The sequence below is a fragment of the Narcine bancroftii genome, chromosome 5 (genome assembly GCF_036971445.1).
Source record: "Narcine bancroftii isolate sNarBan1 chromosome 5, sNarBan1.hap1, whole genome shotgun sequence".
In the NCBI taxonomy this organism is placed as follows: Eukaryota; Metazoa; Chordata; class Chondrichthyes; order Torpediniformes; family Narcinidae; genus Narcine; species Narcine bancroftii.
The window spans coordinates 233163083-233185345 of record NC_091473.1 but is presented as its reverse complement, the minus strand read 5'-3'; the positions used below and the strand labels follow the sequence as shown (position 1 = coordinate 233185345).

At 41.7% G+C, this 22263-nt stretch overlaps 1 protein-coding gene across 1 annotated transcript in view; it reads left to right on the top strand.

Moving 5' to 3' along the window:
- Window positions 1-15668, top strand: part of LOC138765036 (immunoglobulin-like and fibronectin type III domain-containing protein 1) — a 52123-nt gene extending 36455 nt beyond the window's left edge. The window contains exons 19-24 of the mRNA XM_069941684.1: window positions 2568-2870; window positions 4127-4215; window positions 4300-4492; window positions 7353-7652; window positions 11670-11996; window positions 14900-15668. Coding sequence (XP_069797785.1) covers window positions 2568-2870; window positions 4127-4215; window positions 4300-4492; window positions 7353-7652; window positions 11670-11996; window positions 14900-14904 — 1217 coding nt within the window. The 3' untranslated portion in view covers window positions 14905-15668. The remainder of the gene's footprint in view (window positions 1-2567; window positions 2871-4126; window positions 4216-4299; window positions 4493-7352; window positions 7653-11669; window positions 11997-14899) is intronic.
- Window positions 15669-22263: the final 6595 nt, after the last annotated feature.

Genomic DNA, 22263 nt, shown 5'->3' with positions numbered 1-22263 from the left:
TAATCAGTGAGATCTCAGTCTCAATCCTCTGCCACTCACACCGGCTGATGAGGACCATACTGAGTGACCCTCCTCATGTTTCATGGGAAAATGCCGGAGATGGTGGTAGAGGCCAAAACATTAGGGGCATTTAAAATCTCTTAGGCAGGAAGAGAAGTGGAGGGTTATGGGATAGGGAGGGTTCAATACTTTTTTTATGGGTTGGCACAACATTGCGGGCCAAATGGCCTGTACTGTGCTGAAATGTTCCATGATAGTGGGGATGGTATTGCCTGTGATGGCCTGGGCTGTGTCCAGTATCTTTTGCAGGGTCTTACACTCAGGGGTATTGGTGTCCCCGTACCACAGCATGATGCAGTCGGTCAGCACACTTTCCACAACACCTCTGGAGAAATTTGCCAGGTTTTTCGATGTCATACCAAATCTCCGCACACTCCTGACGAAGCAGAGGCACTGATGTGCTTTCTTCATGGTGCCATCCGAGCGTTGCTCGTGGAAAGATCCTCCAAGATAGTGATTTCGTAATTATCGTTAGAGTACATACAGTTACAACTCTGACTCTCCGAAATGGTTGGGACTGTGCCTACGTTGGATAAAAGATTTTTTTCCCAGAGAACTGGTGATTTTTCTTTTTAAATAGCCCAGTTAGCAAACAGCAAATCACTTGTAACAAGGTTTAAACGACAACAAAGAAGGGAAAGGGGTTTTAAGCGTTAAAGTAATTCCTACCAAAAAAAATGCTGGCCGCCGCCAAACCCCCACACGTCGCAACCTCTGCTGATGATGACCGAGACCACCCAACCGTCGCCACTGACCCCCGACACACCTCCACCGCTGCCACGGGGAGGCTTCCTAGGCCGATGATACCCTCACTGGCGAGTCAGAGGGATCCAGTCTCCCCGGTCACCGGAGATCCCGACGCTGGAGTCCCAACTCTGAGTCCTCCCCCAGGCCTACCACATGGCCTATGTGTGAGGTCATAGGCCGTAGGCCGAGGGAAGGGCTCGGAGTCGGCGTTGGGAACTTGTGTGCCGAGGAGGGATGGAGGGAAGAGGATATGAGGGGAGATAGGGAAGGAAGGGGTGAAGAAGGGGAGAAGAGGGAGGGAGAGAAGTGGATAGGAAGGAAGGGGAGGGGAGAGAACACCTCAGGTCCCGCTCCTGCTTGGGAAGCCACTCTCCTTGATGACACCAGGGCAAGGGATTCTGACCGCTTGTGGCTGGGAGACTGTGGCACGCAGTTTGAGAGGGAGAGTTGAAGAGAAAAGTCAATATGGGATGGTAAAGAAGAAATGGAAAGAGAGAGAGAGGAGGGAGTTGCCTGAAACGAGGACAATCGTCGTATTAATTTCACGTCAAGTGAATGTTTTTCGAACTGTGACATCAGTTCGACTCTGAAAAGTATTTGGATAAATGAGGATTTCTGGTTGTTTTGTATATCCTCAGTTATCCAATTCTTTTATTTCAGTGCAAAATAAAATTGTCCACAGCTTATACGTGTAAATCAATAAAGAACTTTAAACAAATCATGAATGTAAACAAAAATCGATAAAGAGCACAAGCGTGACTCCTGAAATGAGACTCTGATTGAGTTTGTTGTTGAGGCATCTGGATGGTAGCAGCTGTTCCTAAGCCTGGTTGGTGCGAGTCTTGAGGCACTTATACTACTTTCCTGATGGCAGCAGCGAGAACAAAGTGTGTGTTGCGTGGTGTGGATCCTTGATGATTGCTGCTGTTCTCTGACAGCTTTAAATGTTCTCAATAGTGCCTAGTGCATTTGCTCACCCTCTCCACCTGATTCCCCCAATGGTCACTGAGTCATAGAACTCTGGCTTTCCTTTCCTGACATCAACAATCAGCTCCTTGGTTTTGGTGACATTGAATGCGAGGTTGTAATCGGTGCACCATTTTGCCAAGTTTTCAATCTCCCTCCTGTCTGCTGACCCATCGCCTCTTTTCATGCAACCCACTGCCGTGATATCGTCAGCGAATTTGTAGATGGTGTTGTTGTCGTACCGAGCCACACAGTCATAGGTGTAAAGCGAATAGAACGGGGCCTGCCGTGCTCTGGTACCGCTCTAAAAATAATAGAATCGCCTCAGAAACCCTGGTCTCACTCTATCAAAGATTTTCTGTTTGTTTCAACCATTTCTCCTCTACCCTTTTTGCATCTTAGAACTAACCAGTTTTCTCTTTTCTCCAGTTTTGAAGGATCTTCAATGTAAAATATGAACTCTATTTCTCTCTCTGGAGATGGTGCCCGTTGAGTATTTTCAACATTATCTGATTTAATTTCAGATTTACAACAATTGCAATTATGCCTGAGATGTTAAAATATCCACGTTTGCTGACAATACAAATGTGGGTTGCAGAAGTGTTTGTGAGGAGAATTCAAAGAGGCTTCAGAGGGGTTATCGATGGGTTGTGAATGGGTGAGGACAAGAAACTCTCATGTGGGGAAAATATGAAGTTATCTGCTCTGTTTTTGATTTTGTAATTGCATTAAATAAATGAGTTAATTACAGAAGAGACCTATCTTGATCATTGCACATTTATTTCTGTGTGCAGGGCCACCTGGGACTGTGAGAGATCTCAGAGTGACAGACTCCACCTATTCAACCATATCTCTAGCATGGACTCCACCAGCATACCAGGTCAATGAAGTAGCAAAAGGTTATGTTGTCGAAATGAAATCTTCTGGAAATACAAGTTGGACCAGATGCAATGCTTTTCCTGTGGGACTGACTTCATATACGATCAAGAATTTAAAACCAATGGAGATGCTTTCTTTGCGGGTGAGATCGGTCAATGACGGTGGAATGGGGGAGTCGTTAGAGTTGGACAATTATGTCCTTGCCATGCCACCACCAGGTAAATATATTTCTGATTAAAGTCTCTCTGTTTTGCTACAATGATTCATCGCCCTTGAATATAGAACAATAATATTATGCTTCGAGAGAGATCTAAAATAAACCAGGTAAGTGCCTAGAATTAGAAGGCACGCACGGTGTGCACGATATCCTTTGACTTATAAGAGACATACAGCATGGAAACAGGCTATTCAGTTTATCATGTCAATCCTACCAATTCTACCCTCTGTTTAAAACAAACATTTTTAAAATCAGATTTACATCTGAAGATCAAGAACTTTTTTTTTTGCTAGCCATTCAGTTCAGTTTATATTCCGCAAAGTACTATTTTTCCACAGAGCTCTTCTTATCTTGCAGAAACCCGACTTTTTACTTGTCGATCACCTTCATCAGTTGCTTGTAATTATTATTTTCTATTTTTTCACTTGACCTAGTTATAGTATGTTTCTTTCCTGCCAATTATTTGCCAACTCCCATGACCGTTATTGGCCTGATTTCATTATCCAATATGTTTCTTGCTTCTGTCACCTCTCATATTCCCAGATATCCTGACCATCAAAAATTTTGAAATCTATTTGGGAGACATATATGGCAATTAAATTGCTCCAGTTCTATAGTATAGAACAATTATACAGTCCAATAAATGATAATGTAACCTATATGATAATTGATAAATCATGGCTAAGACATTGGAAGAGTAAAAGCTTTTATTTTGCTCTTAAATATTTATTATATTTAATATAGATTTCTATATTTATTATTTTAAATATAAATTTTGTTTTCTTTTTTTAACTTGTTAAATATAGGTTTAATTATGGTTGTCATAGATCATATTGTTAAATTAGACTGAATTTACCCTTTGCTTAGATCAAGGGATTGCCTAATGCAGTTTACTTATTCCCGGTCCAGAATTATTTTAAAGAAATACTGTTAAATAAACAAATATAGATAGGTTTTTGATTTACTTTGATATTAATTTGTGATATGTATGTGATATGACCTATTATGTTTTATTAGAATAATTTGTATGTAGGATTTTTATGTTAAAATCAATAAAAATATTTTAAAAATAAATATTTATTAATTCTCTTCGATACCAGTCGTGAACTCATAGAACCAAAACCAAATTTACATTATAAAAGCCTAATTCATTACACAGTGTCTATTATGGAGTGAAACATTAACTATATCATTAATTCCATAGACTTGTGTTCTCTGATTCTATAAATTTATGCCTTTTCCCCTTTTATATTTCAGTATCACCCAAGTTCAGATTGGATGATTCTGTTAAAAGTTTTATGATTGTGAAAGAAGGAAATTCACTTCAAGTCCAAATGCCATTTCAAGTGAGAAATTTTCTTCATCGGATATATTTCTTCCTATTTTGATTATAATTTGCAAATTTAATGATCTTGTTATTTACTTTTTAGGCATCACCTCCTCCTGAAGTAATCTGGCTCAAAGATGGATTACCATTGTCAAAACCAGCGACTGTAACCATTACCAATGATAGAACACAGCTTTTTATTCCTGCCTGTCAAAGATGTGACTCTGGAATTTATTCCATAACACTGAAGAATCCTTTTGGACAAGATTCATTTAGTTTTGAGATGAGAGCTACAGGTACTTAATCATCTTTCATTTGTACATATTAAAACTAGAGCATCCCGACTTGCATCAATGAAATAAAGAACATATTTACAGAGCTAATTTTTTAATCTCAAGATATTCTACCCATTTTATAGCTTCTTTTAAACCCTGTTCGCTGTTGGTGTTTATGGAAATTTGCTTATCAATTTAGGCATAGCAATGTATTGTGAAAAATGAAGGGATGAGCACCAACAAGTTGCATTTATTTTGTAGTTTCTAATCTGATTTAAAGAAAAGTCCCAAGATATTTGAGGATGCACCAAGTCATTAATTCCACAAACTTGTATTCTCTTCTGATTCTATAAATTTATGCCTTTTCTCCTTTTATATTTCAGTATCACCCAAGTTCAGATTGCATGATTCTGTTAAAAGTTTTATGATTGTGAAAGAAGGAAATTCACTTCAAGTCCAAATGCCATTTCAAGTGAGAAACTTGCTTAATCTGGCATAGGACCAGAAGTGTTTCCAATTTGGTAATAACGTGTTTAATAATGTGAATAATGTTTTGAACTTTCCAAAGAAAAAGATCTCTGCTCACAAATGATAAATGCAGCACCAAATACTAGAATTTCTGCAGTATGGCAAAAAAAAAGTGAGTAAGGCTTGTAGGACTGGCAGTGACGATGGTTGGTAACAAACTGGAACCCATTTGTGGTGTCATGATGGTACTCAAAAAGTTTTGGACTTTATAGATTTCGGATTTCAGAACTTTCAATTCAAGTGGTATTCGACCTGCAGATGTTAATGCGTAGATGCACTCAAGACAGTGAAACTGACCCTGGTGTTTAATAGTATGTGCAGTTCAAAGAGCCAGGTTGCAATGATCCAAGAAAATTATAAGTGTAGTTTGGCAAGATATTTGGGTTTTCTTCCCCATGGTGAGATGATCAAAAAGAAGAGGGGATGGTTTGAAGAGGGGAGGAGGAAGAAGTTTTAAAGGGGATCTGAGAGGCAAGATTTTTTTTTGTCCCGTTGATATCTGGAACTCACTGCCAAAGAAAGTGGTGGTCACTGTGTTTAAACAAGCACGAAAATGGGCAAAGCAGAGAATGATTTGGTTATAGTGCAGGCAAATGAGATCAGTGTAGATGAGCAAAGTAGTCAGCATGGACACAGGCCTATTTCTGTGCCGAGCATCCCTATGAGGCTTTAAGTTTATTGAACAGTGAATGGTCAGATTCTGTGAATGACCTCCCTTTTACATCACAATTAAATGTTGCAAGTATGTCCAATAGAAGGAGCCTGATGTACATGTATTCATTGTCAGTGGTAGCTGTGGTGCACTGTTAGCCAGAATCAGACACACACAAAGATAAAGACTGAACAACAAGCTAACAGTGCACCACAATTTAATCCACAAAGACTTTCACAGAGCCAGGCTGGCTGTGGCTGCAGCAACTCTGAGTGAGGCCTCAGGAGACCGATGCAGGCTTATATCCCAGAGGGTGATTGACACCTGGCCCCTTGATCCATTCAGGCTGACTGATTGACACCTGGCCAGGTGTTGTCGTGTCCACTTACACTCCTGCAGGTACAGAGGTTTCCCCCTGCAGTAGGCCAGTGGTGTACCACCACAGTAGCTGCAACATTTCCCTAATGACTTCCTCGTGAAGGCACAGATGAAACAAATGTTTTTTTCTCGTCTCTGAGGTTTAGATTGGAGAATCGTTTCCTGATAGGCCTGGTGGATTTAGCTTCTTGCAGAAGGTTGATTGCCACCTTTTGTCCTGCTATTTTCAGCTTATCCTGCAGTCCAACTCTCTGGATATACCCAATAATGGTCCAGGCATGGGAGCAACTGGTTAATGCAGAGCCCCAAGTCTGCAATAATCATCCACCTGTCAGACCAGTGGATTTATATACAGTAAAACCCCCTGCATTTGGCACCTATGGGGATTGGTAGATGCCGAATAAGTGAATTTAGTTGAGAGTGAGTGTTGGGTGATGAGCAAATTCACCACGAGGGCAAGCAATTTTAAACTTTTGTATTTTTTTTTTAACCTATTTATTTTCCACAATTTTTTTTCCCTGTTGCCTGAGCCTGCTAGTTGCTTGATTTCTGGACAACGAGGATTTTACTGTGATTTGAAACTACTGCAGAAAGCACACAAGTACTTGTGTAAATTTGGCAGCAATTACAAATCATTTAGTGACTAACCTATGAGTAGTCATTGATTTCATTTAATTTTTGCAAGTGAGAGAACAATTTAGGATGCTAAATAGATGTTGACCCATATTTATTTAAGGATGGGCATTGGGCAAATGATTAGTTCCAAAATGAAAGCACTGGTATCAGATCACGGCAGCATGCTGATTGAGGTCGTCTGTCTGCTCTCATGTTAATGCACTCGCACACGTGTCATTTAGCTCAATCACCTCATGTTGCAAAAAAAAAATATTTTGGTAACTGTATCGATCTCTATCACAGAATTTATCTTTACATGCATTAACATGTTCTAATTATATTATCTGAAGCTTAGTACATTAATGCAAAGCATACATTTTACAATTTAAAACAATCTTTCAGTATATTTTCATCCACAAGAAATTGGCTTAATTTAAAAGCCTCCCTCAAGACCTGCAAATGTGGGCAATTCATGTAAATTCCCAAGAGTGCCTCATTCATCCTGAAGGAATGGCACAGCACTCATTTGAATTGAAAAAATAAATTGAGGCTTACCTTACCTTTCTTGTCTTTGTTAGTCATGAGGGGTAGACATAAGTAATTGCGGATTTTCTATAGCTCGCATGAAGAATGTTATGAGACACAAATAATTAAATACTCCAATACTTTCTGTGCTTCTACAACTCTCCATCTTCTGTCATTCCACAGCTATCCCTAAACCTCCAGGTCTGGTGACACTGAATGAAAATGTCCCAAACACAGTGACCGTTTCTTGGGAACCATCCAAAGATGAGCCTCTTGATGATCACCTCCATTATGTTGTCAAGAAGAGGGATTCAAGCCGACAAATATGGCATACCGTGGGTGATAACATCTTTAACAATGCTTTTACGGTCATAAATGTGCTTCCGGGCCGTAAATACTACTTCAGAGTTCTGGCCAAAAATGATTTAGGTTACAGTGAATCTTCAGACTCACAAGAGCCATGGTGTATTATGAAGCAAAGAGGTATGCAACTGTCGAAACCATTTTAGGTTTTGCTAATTGTTGCAACACCTAAAACAGAGTTTTTGGATTTAAATTTTGCATTTGAAGCAAATGAGTGGAAGTATTTCTCCATATTTAAAATAAGCAGAATCTCAAACATAACTTATATGGAAGAGATTGCCTATAAATTCAGTGCAATACAGTTCCTTAACCATTGTTATATTGTCATTTTTTTTAAAAATTTAGACATACAGCATGGTAACAGGCTATTTCGGCCAACGAGTCTGTACCACCCAATTAATCTACATCCCCGGTATGTTTTGAATGGTGGAAGGAGACCGGAGCCCCCAGGGAAAACCCACCAAAACATGGGTAGAATGTACAAACTCCTTATAGACAGCATGGGATTCGAACCCGGGTCCTGATCACTGACGCTGTAAAGGCATTGTGCTAACCATGCCACCCATGTTTAGTAGTTCAGTACTATTGAAATGGAATGATTTTTCTGTCCTGTTTTTTTTTTTAAATTTGTTCCATTAACTTCAATAAAACCAAATTTTTGTTTCCGACTGATATATCCAGGGAGATGGGTTTCTAGAGAGATCAGTCATCAAAAATCCACTTGGTTTAAAAACAAGAACAAAATTTGAAAGATGTCCCTGATATGCATATACCTCTCTCTGAGATTAAATAATATAGTGTAGCGGCAGCTACCATGCTCCTGCAATAACACACATAACCTGACGGGTTGAGCTCAGTGAGCAGACTAGTTTATTGCAGGCTGCTGGGCTGCATTTAAACTCCCAGCCTGGATCTGGCTGAGAACTGCGCTGGAGGGCGCTGACGTCACGTGGTCCCCAAGTGCGGGTTTCTGAGACCCGAGCTGGAAGGAAGGGAAACCCTTGACGGTGCCATTTGGGTCGGCTGCCCCGCCGCATGGCTTACAAGTGGGACCGGTTCGCCTGCCTTATGGTGAGCCACCACACAGCACCCCCCCCCCTCCCAGAACCGGCGCCAATGTCCTTTTTGCCAGGCGGCCTTGCTTCTTAGCTTGGGCAACTACCACGGGCTCGGTGGGATCAAGGTGCGCTGGCTTCAGCCTGTCCATGGTAAACACCACATGCCTGCCGCCTAAGTCCAGCGTAAACATCGAGCCGGAATGCTGTATAACCCTGTACGGCCCCTGGTACTGTCACAGAAGAGGTGCCGCGGTCGGGCCGCGCCGAACAAAAATGAACTCCGCGGAAAGCAGCTTGCCAGGAACGAGAGTCAGGCGGGTGCCATGCCTGGGCGGCAGTGGGGGTTCGAAGTGTGCCCTGAGGTGAGGAAGTAGTTCATGCTGTGACCGCTGGGGATTGTGAGGTGCGTTGATGAACTCACCAGGTAGTGCCAGCGGCACACCGTAGACCAGCTCAGCTGATGACACCTGCATATCTTCCTTGGGTGTGGAGCGGATGACTAGGAGCACCCAAAGCAGTTCGTCCATCCAGTCGGGACCGGTGAGGCGGGCCATGAGCACTGACTTAAGGTGGCGGTGCAGATGTTCGACCAGTACATTGGCCTGCGGGTGGTAGGCCATGGTGCAGGGTAGCTGTATCCCCAACCTATTGGCGAGCTGTGCCCAGAGCGCAGATGTGAACTGGGTGCCTCGATCGCTGGTGAAGTGAGCCGGGACGCCGAACCAGGCGACCCAACCATGCAACAGGGCTCGGAAGCAGGAGTTGGTAGAGGCATCTGGCATCGGGATCGCCTCAGGCCAGCGAGTGGTGCGGTCCACCACCATAAACAGGTAAACGGTTGCCCCGGGAAACAGGGAAGGGCCCGACAATGTCCACGTGAATGTGAACGTTCCCGGACGTGCTCGAACTCCTGTAAGGGCGCCCTTGTTTGCCTATGCACCTTGGACATCTGGCAGTGGGTGCATGGGGATCTGGTGATATCCACGCACCAGGTCAACCTTGGAGAAAACCCTTGCGCTGTGCAGGTTGGCCGTAAAGTCCTGGATGTGAGGGATGGGGTAACGGTCAGGGACAGTTGCCTCATTGAGCCATCGATAGTTTCCGCAGGGACGCCAGCCGCTGGAGGCTTTCGGGACCAGGTGGAGGGGTGAGGCCCACAGGCTGTCGGACTGCTGAATGATCCCCAGCTCCAACAGGTGCGAAAACTCCTCCTTCGCTACTTGGAGCTTGTCAGGCGGGATCCGGCGTGCCTTGGCATGAACCAACGGGCCCTGGGTGGGGATGTGGTGGAACACCAAATGGCACAGCGAGGCAGCGGAGAACTGTGGCTTGAGGAGTGTTGAGAACTCGTCCAGGATCTGCTGGAACTCGTCTCTGGGTGTGCTGATCGTGGCCATCTGCGGTTGCTCCGAGTGGGCGGCATGGAGGTGAATAGCTTGGAAGGTACGGGCATCCACCAGGCACCTACCTCGAATGTCCACCAGAAGCCAGTGTGCGAAAAGCAAGTCTGCACCCAAGATGGCAGTCGGGAGTGATAAGACGGTCAACCTCCACGCAAAATTCTGTTGGTCGATCTGGAAGTGGACTGTTTTGTCTTCATACGTTTACACTGAGGGGAGGTTCACGATGTCAGTTCCTGGATTCGATGGCCGTGGCTGGGATGACACTGATCTGGGCTCCAATAACAATGAGGAACCGCAGGCCGCCGACTGAGTCCCGCAGGTAGAGAAGGCTGTGTCCTTGGCCAGCCACCACAGCCATTAACAGCGGCCAGCCTGGTCGTTTCCCTGGAACGAGCAGGGCTGACGACATTCCGGGTCTTGGCTCCCCAGTGCTGGTGGTAAAACCAGAGGCCTGAAGCGGATACTGTGAACTTGGTTATGCACTTGGGGGACCCTGCAGGGGCCGGGTGCTCTACCACAGTGCTAGGGGCGGGCTTGACATGGTCGTGCCTGTGCCTCATGATCTGCTGGACCACTGAGCCTTCCGAGAATCGTGGAAGACATAGCTCTTGTGCCTTCCTCGGGTCAGTGAAGCTCTCCTGAACCAGCAGCGGGCAAAAGTCCCTGGGCATATGTTTGAGGAAGATGCACTCGAAAAGTGGCCACTTGGTGTGCTCACCTATGAGCGCAAGCATCTTGTCCATCAGTTCCCCAGGGCGTTGAAGTGCAGCACCCGAGCGGCACGCTGGTGTCTGGAAAGTCTGAGGGACCCAGAAAGCACTCGCTTGATGGTCTTGTACTTGTCCTCGGCGGGTGGGTGGTGAACAAGGTGCAGCACGCGTCTGGGGGTGGCCTGGTCCAGGGCCGCGACCACATGGTAGAATTTGGTTGTGTCGGACAAAATCTGGCGGTGGTGAAACTGGTCTCTGGCTCCTGAACCCAGAATTTGGGCAGTTTTACGGCTATAGCGCTGATCTCAGGCTCGCTCATGATGGGTTCAAAAACGTTTAAACCAATCGGGGTCACCAATTGTAGCGGCAGCGACACTGCTCTTGCAATAACTCACACACAACCAGACGGGTTGAGCTCAGTAAGCAGACTAGTTTATTGCAGGCTGCTGGGCTGCACTTATACTCCCAGCCCAGACCTGGCTGAGAACTGCGCTGGAGGGCGCTGATGTCACCCGGGCATCACGTGGTCCCCAAGCGCGGGTTTCTGAGCCCCGAGCTGGAAGGAAGGAAAACCCCTGATGGCGCCATTTTTGTCAGCTGCCCCGCCGTGTGGCTTACAAACGTGGCCGGTTCGCCTGCCTTGTGGTGAGCCGCCACAATAGTATATTTTTAAAAATCTTTTCCATGATTTTGTCCCGTTAGCGAAACAAAACACTTCTGAAGAAGCCTAACTCAAAGACATTCACTGAATCGGGACTGCAAGATTTATGGTTAAGTGGGTAAAGATTCACAGACTTTAAAACTGAAAAGTGTGGCAGATGCAAATTCAATTGTGGCTTTCAGTAATTAATTGGCTAAATATTTGTAGATTAAAGAATTGCAAAGCTCTGGGAAAGAATGAAGGAGGGGTAGAAGAGGACAAAGTAATTAGGCTGCAATTACTTTATTTTTATACTTTTTTTCCAGATCCAATTACTTTAAAATCCCCAAACTACAAGGATGTGAAAATTATGAGCACACCTGAATTTACTGTGAAGTTAAAGACTCATATTGCACCTGTTGGATCTGACATTTGCATGAGCTGTGCTGTTAAAGGGAAACCACCACCTCATGTAACCTGGTTCAAAAATAATATAAATATCATGAACAACGCAAACTTTTGGTCAACGAATGTCTATGGAGTTTGTTCTCTTTGCATCTTTTGTGCAAGCCCAAAGGATACTGGAGAATACATGGCCATTGCAGAGAATTCAGTTGGAAGAGCTGTCTGTTCAACCAGGTTAACGATCAGAGGTAATTACAGATTTCAAATTTTATTTCTTATCGGTGTAGCATAGGAGTGCAGATGATATCATGGCTCTCTCATGAGTCATGGAATGTGTCTTCAGCAGTAAATGAAGTCTTGTCACATTAAAATAAAATCTCATAGTCCAAGTTGTATGGTGCAGATCACATAATTTGATCACATTTCCACTCCAGATGAGGGAGTAGTTAATGTTTAAAAAAAAAGATTTTGAAGAAATATTAATGTTGTAAAAGATCTGTTTAGTAGATCTTCTGCAGTTGGCCATATGAACCTGGTGCTTCTCAAAGTGTTTTGGAATCTTGCTCGAAATGACAGTTTGTTTATCACCACAATAAAGTAACATAATTAATTTAAGGCTCTAAGGCAAATGCTTATCCTATCATATATCCTAATTGATATATTATTTGATAGTTTGTAACTTTCCTGAAGTGCAAATGTTTGTTCTTCATTCTCAAAGTATTTATTTCTAGGGTTTATGTTATACACGTACTTTAATCTTTATCCAAAATGGTCAGGACCAGACCTATTTCGGATAAATGATATTTTCGGATAACGGGTCATTTTTGAAAAACGGCCAGTAGCGACAGCAAATCACTTGTATCAATAATTGAACAACAAGGGAAGGCTTTTCAAAGCATGAAATAATGTTTAAATCTCAACAAAAAACAACCTGAACAAAATAAGTCCAACACCAAAAACTCGAAATTCTTCTCAGAGGTTGTTCCAAAACTTTTTAAACCTGTGACATCAGTTTGGCTCCAAAAAAAAAATTGGATGAGAATTTCTGACTTTTGTGACTTCACTTCCAGGCCAAAAAAAATTTTGGATAACCGAGGATTTCAGATAATCCAACTGTGGATAATCGAAGTTGTAGTGTACTTTTAATTGTGGACTGACAACTCCAACTATTTTTTTAATTATGGAACAATCCCTAGATTTTTTCACAATAAAAATTAAAGATACAGAATGGTATCAAGTCCTTCCGGCCCACATGCTCATTACTACCCAATTACACTCTTGTGATCAATTTACCTACTAACATGTATGTCTTTGGAGCATGGGAAGAAAGCAGAGCACTCACAAAACACACATGGTCACAGGGAGAACATACAGATTCCTTGCAGCCAATGGCAGATTCTAGCTTAGGTTGCTGGTCCTGCCAAACATTATTGGCTGATTATTGACCCATTCATGGACATTGATCATGGTTCAGGTTGGAATGACTTAGAATTTTATGTTGTAGTTTGATGCTCTTTCAATTTTGATTTTAATTTATATCAAATTAAAAATGGGAGAGCACAGACTGGAAATACCAGCTAAGATGCTGAGATTTAACCCCTAGTCACAGACAGAATATGCAAGACCAGAGTCAAGTATTACCTATCCACCTCACTCTAGATCAGAGGTTCTCAACCTTTTTCTTTCCACTTACATACCACTTTAAGTAATCCCTATGCCATCAGTGCTCTGTGATTAGTAAGCGATTTCTTAAGGTGGTATGTGACTGGGAAGGGAAGATTGAGAATCACTGCTCTTTTTACTGAAATATTTTGTTTGAGAAAAATTGTCATTGGCCCATTTCCTTTGGAGTTATGAAACCATGCACATAAGGAGTCAATTCGGTACGATTAAAACAGTGGTTTTCAAACTGTTTCTTTCCACCCACATACCACCTTAAGAAATCCCTTTCTAATCATAGAGCACCTATGGCATAGGGATTACTTAAAGTGGCATGTGAATGAAAAGAAAAAGTTTGAGAATTACTGCTCGAGATGTTCAAGTTTATTATCATACGATTGTACAAGTACAACCTGACGAGTCTGTGTTCTTCGGTCCTCAATGAAAAAAGATGCGAACACACATCCAGACAAATGATACATATATAACAGATAAATAAAATATTGTTTAATAAATAATAGGCTTGGAGGGTTCATATAAGCAGTTCATTTCAGTTGTTCAGCAGTCTCACTGCCTGTGGGGACAAGCTGTTTCTCAGCCAGGTGGTTCTGGGTCTGATACTCCTGTACCTCTTTCCCAACAGGAAAGATGCTGTGTGTGGGGTGGTAGAGTTCTTCAACTATTTTGTGAGCCCTCTTCAAACAACGATCCCGGTAGATCATGCCAATGGGGGGATGGGAGGGGGGAGGGAGACCCCAGCGATCCTCCCTGCTGCTCTTATGGTCCTGTGAATTGAGCTCCTATCCAATGCTCAACATCAGTGGTTCCCAACCTTTTTCCACTCACATACCACTTTAAGTATTCCTTATGCCACAGGTGTTCTGTGATTAGTAAGGGATTTCTTAAGGTGAGTGGAAAGAAAAAGGTTGGGAACCACTGCTCTACATCAATCATACCACACTGTAATGTAGCCAGCTAGGATGCTCTCGATAGAGCTCCATTAGAAGGTTGGCATGATGTTGGCTAGTAGCCTTGCCCATCTCAGGAAGTGCGCCTTCCTAATAAGAGAGGAGATATTGTGTGTCCAGGATTCTCGAATTTGATGGACTCTACTCTTGTTGTTTAAACATTTGATACAAGTGATTTGCTGTTACAACTGGGCGGTTTTTAAAACACTGACCAATTATCCAAAAAAAAAATGTTTATCCAATATAGGCGCGGTCCCAATCATTTCAGATAATCGGAATTGTACTGTAATTAGCTTTTTTTTTCCATTTGCTTAAACTGAACTTAATGCCAATCAGAAAGGAGCAGAAAATGTATTACCGAACTTTGTTTCAGTACAGCTTTAAGACCTTTCTCAAATAATTTGTTTTGGTTGCCAAATTCCTTTACAATTTAAAATATATTTTACTCCAACAACATTTTAATAAACTGATGCATGTAAGCAATAAGGCTGTAAAAACAAATATTGTTTCACTTTGTTTTACAGAATGAAGCAACTTTCCAAAGAGCTTTGGTGTTTTTACATGTCCAATCTGGAAGGGAAGAAAGCACAAGATCAAATTATTACCACAAGTCATTTTTTGAGTGATAAAACAGTAATAATACATTGTGGTTGTCTTTGATTTTTTTTCTGCAAAAATCATAAATAAGCAGAAATAAACTAAATTGCACTGGGTGAATAGTAAAATCTCTATTTAAGCTGATTATAAGACTTTGCTTGATATTTAGTTGTGGCATCTTTTGATTGGTCTATTATTTTATGAAACTTGTTCTGTATTCACGTGAACCTTATTTCGTTTTCAGACACGCTAGGATGGCAAAAATAAATTGTTACTAGTCACTCCTGCTATTTTTATGATTTATTGTGTTTCTCCATACCAGAAATATATGGAGGCCTACAGTGGAGAATGATATTTTGCTGCATTAAATGGCAAATTTAGTTGTATTTTAAAAAGTCATCAAGCCAGAAAACTGTTACCTTTAGTCATTAACTAACCACTTGATCTCCCAAGAACTTATTTTTTGGACTATATTGCACTACTGATGTCATCCCTGCTTGTAAGAAAAGAACAAATACCAAGCAGTTAAATCTTATTCAGGCAACAGGGATATATACTTTCATGTTAATTTGTTGTGCACATTGTTCAAATTTGACTATTCACAGAGTCATCCTGATAGTTGAAATTTATTTTCACATAAATTTAAATTCTGCTGTTGCATGACAAATGCAAACTTCTGTAATTGTCTTTAATTTCTCTCGGCAGTATTATATAAATAAAATAATTCAAACTACAAGATTGATGTTTGTGACCCATATTAAATTTTAATTTTGTATTGCATTGCCCAAATATTAATTGCTTTGCCTTAAGATGATCCAGATAACCTGCTTATTTTCTTATTGATATTTTCATGCAAATGTTGTAAAAACGAACTGTTAGGGTCAGGGCATCTTGTATCTGATGTATGCCAGATACAAGGCCATATAAAGGTCAAGATTCATGAAAATAATCAATGACTCAGATAAAGAATAAGAGAAATAGATCCGGAAGCAGGGATCAATTATTCAGCTCCTTGTTTTTGTTCCTCTATTCAACAAGATCATTATCTCTGTTTCCTGTACTAAACCCATTTGGAACATGGAACATAAAACATTCAAGCTCAGTCCCTTCAGCCCACATTGCTGTGCTGACCAGTGACTTAGTCCTCAACAATATAATTTCCCCTATCTCACGTGCACAACCTTCTATATTTTGAACATCATGTGCCTATCTAAGAGTCATTTAAATGTCCCTATTGTACCAGCCTTCACCACTACCCCTGTCCATGCATACTATTTCTATTCCATTCATGTCCAAAAATCCATCCATCCCAGGACTGAATATGCTCAATAACAGATTCCATAGATATTTTGTAGAGAATTCCAAATACTGTTTTTTTTTTGTTTCATTCATCATGAATTGCTAACTTTGAGAATACGATCCTTGATTCTACCCGAGTGAGATGAAGCAACATCCCTACATCCACGCCATTGAGCCATATAAGAACTTTGTTCAATGAGATAACCTCTAATTTTCCTAAACCTTGATAAGTGTAAGCACAATCTGATTAACTTGTCCTTGCAGGGCAAACATGCCCATCATTCTAGGAATTAATCTGTTGATTCTTCATTTCACACCTTCCATTACAGTTGTATCCTTTGATGAGTAGGGGGAAATCGAATCTGCAAACAGTGTTCAAGTGCTCTTTTTGATTGCAGTAAGATTTATTTGTTCTTGTATTCAAATCCTCTTTCAATAAAGACCAAATTTGTGTTTCTAATTGCTTGTTTTACCTGAATGCTAAGATGAAGGGTTCCAGCCCAAAACACTGTCCATTTGTTTCCTCTCTCTCTCTCTGATGTTGCTTGACCCGCTGACTTCCTGCAGCAGATTGTTTTTTTTTAATCTGGTTCTCCTTTTGCACCAACATTTTTCCACCACTCAACATTGACAAATTACCCTGCATTTCTACATTTTGGTTTAATCTGATGCAAAGGCCATATAATCAATACCAAGTACACTTGATTATATTGGAAAAAGTGAAATGGAATACTGTTTCACATGGAAGGAATATTTTAATTCTTGGATGAAGGGAAATGAGGAAGTCATCCCTCTAGTTGCATGGAAAGATGTCCAAACATGGTATAAAGGCTCCTGATAGAAATACAAGGAGGAAGCAGAAGAGAAGGGCAGGAGATGATGTGTCTGATGGTGGAGGCACTTTGGAGGTGTTGTAAGTTATGGAGTATGACAAGCTGGATGTGGAAGATGGTGGGCAAAAGGTGAGAACACGATTCCCTGTCTTTTTCCTGAGCGAGAAGAGATTGTGTAAGATCAAACACGTTTGAAATGGAACACTGTTGAGAGTTTTGTGAACAATAATGGAGAGGGAATCCAAAATAGAAGGACATGTCAGAAAAACTGATGCACTCGTCATTTCAGTACAGTTGTGAGAGGGAGAGAAATTATAAGAATGGAATGCAGTTCTTGGAGAACACCAACCCAACTTTATTTTCATAGCATCCAAAGTGCATGCAATCTTTATGAGTGCTTTGTAAATTTGCATTAAAGGTTTCCTCCTTTTATCATTCATATTCCATGGAATAAAGGTCAACTTTCTGTCAAATATTTCACTGCATGCCAGCCCTTTGAGTTTCATTCATTAGATTCCTTTCTTCCACAACATTTCTTGTTTCACCTCATTAAAATAATTATTTTTCATTCTACCTTCCAAAGAGGATAACCTCACATTTTGCCATATTATACTCCATCTACTAACTTAATACATTTATATCCTTTTGCAAAGTCTTTATGTCGCAACCTGCTAACTCATTTATCTATGTTGAATAGCTGGCTTAATTTTTTTTGGTTTTTCAAATCGACTGAACTCTTCCAGTATTGAAGAATTTTTGGTAGATTGCAATCAATTCATTTACTATCTCTGCTCCCATTTCATTTAAGTGCCTTGAATGGAGGACATCAGTTCAAGGGGTTCAGCACAATACCCCCCTGTAATTTGCTTCATACCCCTCCTCAAGCTGAATTCCATCATTCACCTTCATGTCAAATTTCAACAGGAGCTCTATCGAGGGCGTCAGTGAAGTACGGTTTACTGCAGACAAATAGATCGGAAGTCAATTCACAGATCTACCGGGATTATTGTCTGTAAAGGGCATGCAAATTGTTGAGGGCTCTTTCCACCTCGCACACAGCATCTTTCAGCTGCTCCCATTGGGAAAGAGATACAGGAGGATCAGAGCCAGCACCACCAGGCTGAGAAAGAGCTTCTTCCCATGGACAGTGAGAATCCTGAACGACCAAAGGAACTGCTCACACTGACCATATTTACAAAACAATATTTATTTGTATATATGTATACTTGTCCTGTATATGTATTGTTTCTATGTGTAACAAGCTTAGGATAGGGCATAGGAAAAGGGACAACTCAAGGAATTGTTTTCCAGCATTTATTCGCTCCCTGCAGAAGACAATATCAATTGCCTTCTGGTCTTTCTTCCTGCACCTCTGCTCCCTCAGCAGTGCAAAACGGCCCTGTGCACTTTCATTCTTTTTCTCAAAATGCACACTGATACTTTATTTTAACACTTGTGTATGCAGTCAACTCAGCATTAGCTGAGAGCTATTAAGATTGACAGGCAAACACTTCAACTAAGTCTTCTCAAACCCTGAAAATCTATACTCCAAAGTGAAAAGAGTGACACCCAGTGGGGCAAGTTTAAAAAAACTTCATGGGGCTAAATGACTGAACAGAGACCACAAAAATTAAAACATTTAACAAGGAAAATACATAGCTGCAAAAGACACTATAACGCATCAATTGCCTTCTGGTCTTTTTTTTCCTGCACCTCTGCTCCTAAGCATGCAGGATAGCAGAATTTACACTAAGAAATCTCTGTGATGCTATGTTGGCCACATGACCTGCCGAAATACAGTGGCGCCAAAAATAGTTAAATGAAAGCATCCACAAAACGTACATTGACAGTTAAAACAATACAAAATCAGCTGTACAATTTAATAATATTAACAATGAACAATATGCATTAAGATTGATAACAGACAAGTTGGGAATAAGAATTAATAAAGTGCATTTTAACTGTTACATCTACCCCCACTGAATTTTAATCAAATATGAGCACCCAGAAGGCAAAACGCACCAAAGAAAATACTACAACTGATCATTTCCAAAGGGTCAGCATTAAGAAAACTAACACCAAAAGTAGCTCAGAAGGATGAAGTGGTATGAGAGCAGCACTTATCCCTCAATAGAGCAACTGGTAACAGGGTGCCTTGTGGATCCCATAAGACCCTAGCACAGTGTAGTGCAGACCTAGGACAGAGAAGAAAATGAAACAGTGGTACATTTTACCAATACAAAAACTTTCTAACCTACAGGCCATCTGAATAAGGTTTTAGTTTGCAAAAGCCTGGAACACAGATTTGCAAACAGACTTAAATTGAACTTGTCCTGAACAACATCCTGCCTGGACATGGCTTGTATGAGCCTGTTCACAGGTTTGACTAGGCAACCAAATCTTGACCTGACCGGTGTTTGTGCATTAAAATGACCTCTCTGCGTGGGTGAGGTCTGATCAACAGTATCCAGAGCATCCGATGTATTGTCTGACTGTGTGTCATGGTGTTGAAAGCAGGATTTGGCTGCCTCATGCGTTGGAACATTCATGGCTGTCACAGGGCTAAAATTACAAGACTGATCTGTCACGTGGCTTCCAGGTGAGACTGAGGTGTCCTGGGTGTCAGAGGTCATATCTGATAAGGCAACAACTTACACCCCTGATAGACTTGGTACAAACAACTGTGTAATCCATTCTATAGTCCACAGGCTCCAGATTAGTTGAGGGGCCTTGTCCCCCTTCCCACAGTCACAGGTGAGTTCCTGCCACTTTCAGCATCAAACCTTTCACTGGCAACCCAAGAAGTCTCATTCCCCCTCTCAAACAAGGTTTCTCCTGCCCCACAATCTTCATCAGCTTCTGGAGCTGAGAATTCTGTAACAGTCATGAATGGGGCAAGGTCAGACATTTCCCATGGAATATGGCCAGCTTCAGCAGGTTCCTGAGGGTCATCTTCTCCTGACCAGTGATTGTGTCGTGGATCCTGTATGTGTGCATCTCTGTGTTCACGTCCACTACAATGCAGATGATTGAATTCTATCAGTCAGCAAGTTTCTTCTTACCTCTTTCCTTCCTATTGGCCAAGAGCACTCTGTCACCGATTCCAATTTTGGATCCCTTAACTTTTCTGTTGTACAGCTGAGCATGTCTACTCTGCTTTTTTTTTGTAGCACGGTCTTGGACAATCACCATTGCTCCTTTCAGATCATTAGTGAGACATGCCACAACTTAGCATAACTTGTTACATCAGAGTCATGAGGGACAGTACTGAAAGAGAGCATCGACAGGTAGGCACAGGACCTGGCCAAACACGAGGTAAAAAGCTATACAGTTATACATGAATGTCAGAGTTTCCAATCATCACGGGCAGATGGCTTTCTGTTCAGGGGGCAATGCACGGATCATGCCACCCAAGGTCCAATTGAATTGTTCCACACTCCAATTTCCCATTGGATGGTAAGGGGTTGTGTATGATTTCTTCACACCTGAGACCCGAAGGAGCTCACTTATCAGCTGACTCTCAAAGTTAACACCTATAGATCATTTCTGGAAAACTCAAAACACAGAAATACCGATCCTAGAGGAATCTTGCCACCTGCTTAGCTGTCTGGTCTTTACCTGAAAATGCCTGAGCCATCCTCGTAAAATGCTCTGTATTCACCAATTCGTCGACAGACTTGTTCCTGGAGTCTTTGGCCGACCCAAAGTCACATCTCCTTCGTCAAATTCCACAGGAAAAGTGAATAAAATAACATTAAATTTAAAACTCACTGAAGTTAAATTCACAAATACCAAATAAAAAGTGAATTTTTAACTCTGTTACATACGCGCGATGTCTGATTGTATGTCTGCAGGTTGAGTACCAAGGACGGAGAAAACTCTTTGGTCAGGTTGCACTTGCACAATCAGATAACAACATCCTGGTTTGGAAGATGATGAAGCTTATGCATTAAAAAGTACAGATGCACCAAAATACTTACTTGCTGCAGCCAAAGAGGTTCACAACATACAATGAAGGATAAAACAATTCTTTAGAATCTCTCTCTCATTCCTCTCTTCCCCATGATAATTTGTCAGCTTTAATTTCTTAAACTATTGTCTTGTTTTCTATACCTACAGAATGCTTCCTGCCAGTTAATCTTATACTCTGTCTTTTCCCACTTTTATATCATTCCCCCCACTCTTATAACTTTCCCCCCACTCTTATAACTTTCCCCCCACTCTTATAACTTTCCCCCCACTCTTATAACTTTCCCCCCACTCTTATAACTTTCCCCCCACTCTTATAACTTTCCCCCCACTCTTATAACTTTCCCCCCACTCTTATAACTTTCCCCCCACTCTTATAACTTTCCCCCCACTCTTATAACTTTCCCCCCACTCTTATAACTTTCCCCCCACTCTTATAACTTTCCCCCCACTCTTATAACTTTCCCCCCACTCTTATAACTTTCCCCCCACTCTTATAACTTTCCCCCCACTCTTATAACTTTCCCCCCACTCTTATAACTTTCCCCCCACTCTTATAACTTTCCCCCCACTCTTATAACTTTCCCCCCACTCTTATAACTTTCCCCCCACTCTTATAACTTTCCCCCCACTCTTATAACTTTCCCCCCACTCTTATAACTTTCCCCCCACTCTTATAACTTTCCCCCCACTCTTATAACTTTCCCCCCACTCTTATAACTTTCCCCCCACTCTTATAACTTTCCCCCCACTCTTATAACTTTCCCCCCACTCTTATAACTTTCCCCCCACTCTTATAACTTTCCCCCCACTCTTATAACTTTCCCCCCACTCTTATAACTTTCCCCCCACTCTTATAACTTTCCCCCCCACGTTTATAACTTTCCCCCACGTTTATAACTTTCCCCCCACTTTTATAACTTTTTAGCAGCCGATTCCTGAAAAAAATTCCCAACCCCTGATCTGTCACTAACCTCCAGAACGTTTTGCCTTTATTTGACACCATTCTTCGAGCATTGTTTCCATCAGTGCAAAGTCCAAGTCAGCAATGTTGTATTTACATTGGTTGAACGTCTTGTTCTTAGCCCGATTTCACACTGGTCTCAGCAGGGAACGAATAACTTGCCCAAGAGTTCATGTGCATGCGGAGCACATTGAGTTTTTTTTTAATGACGGGCAACGTCACAATC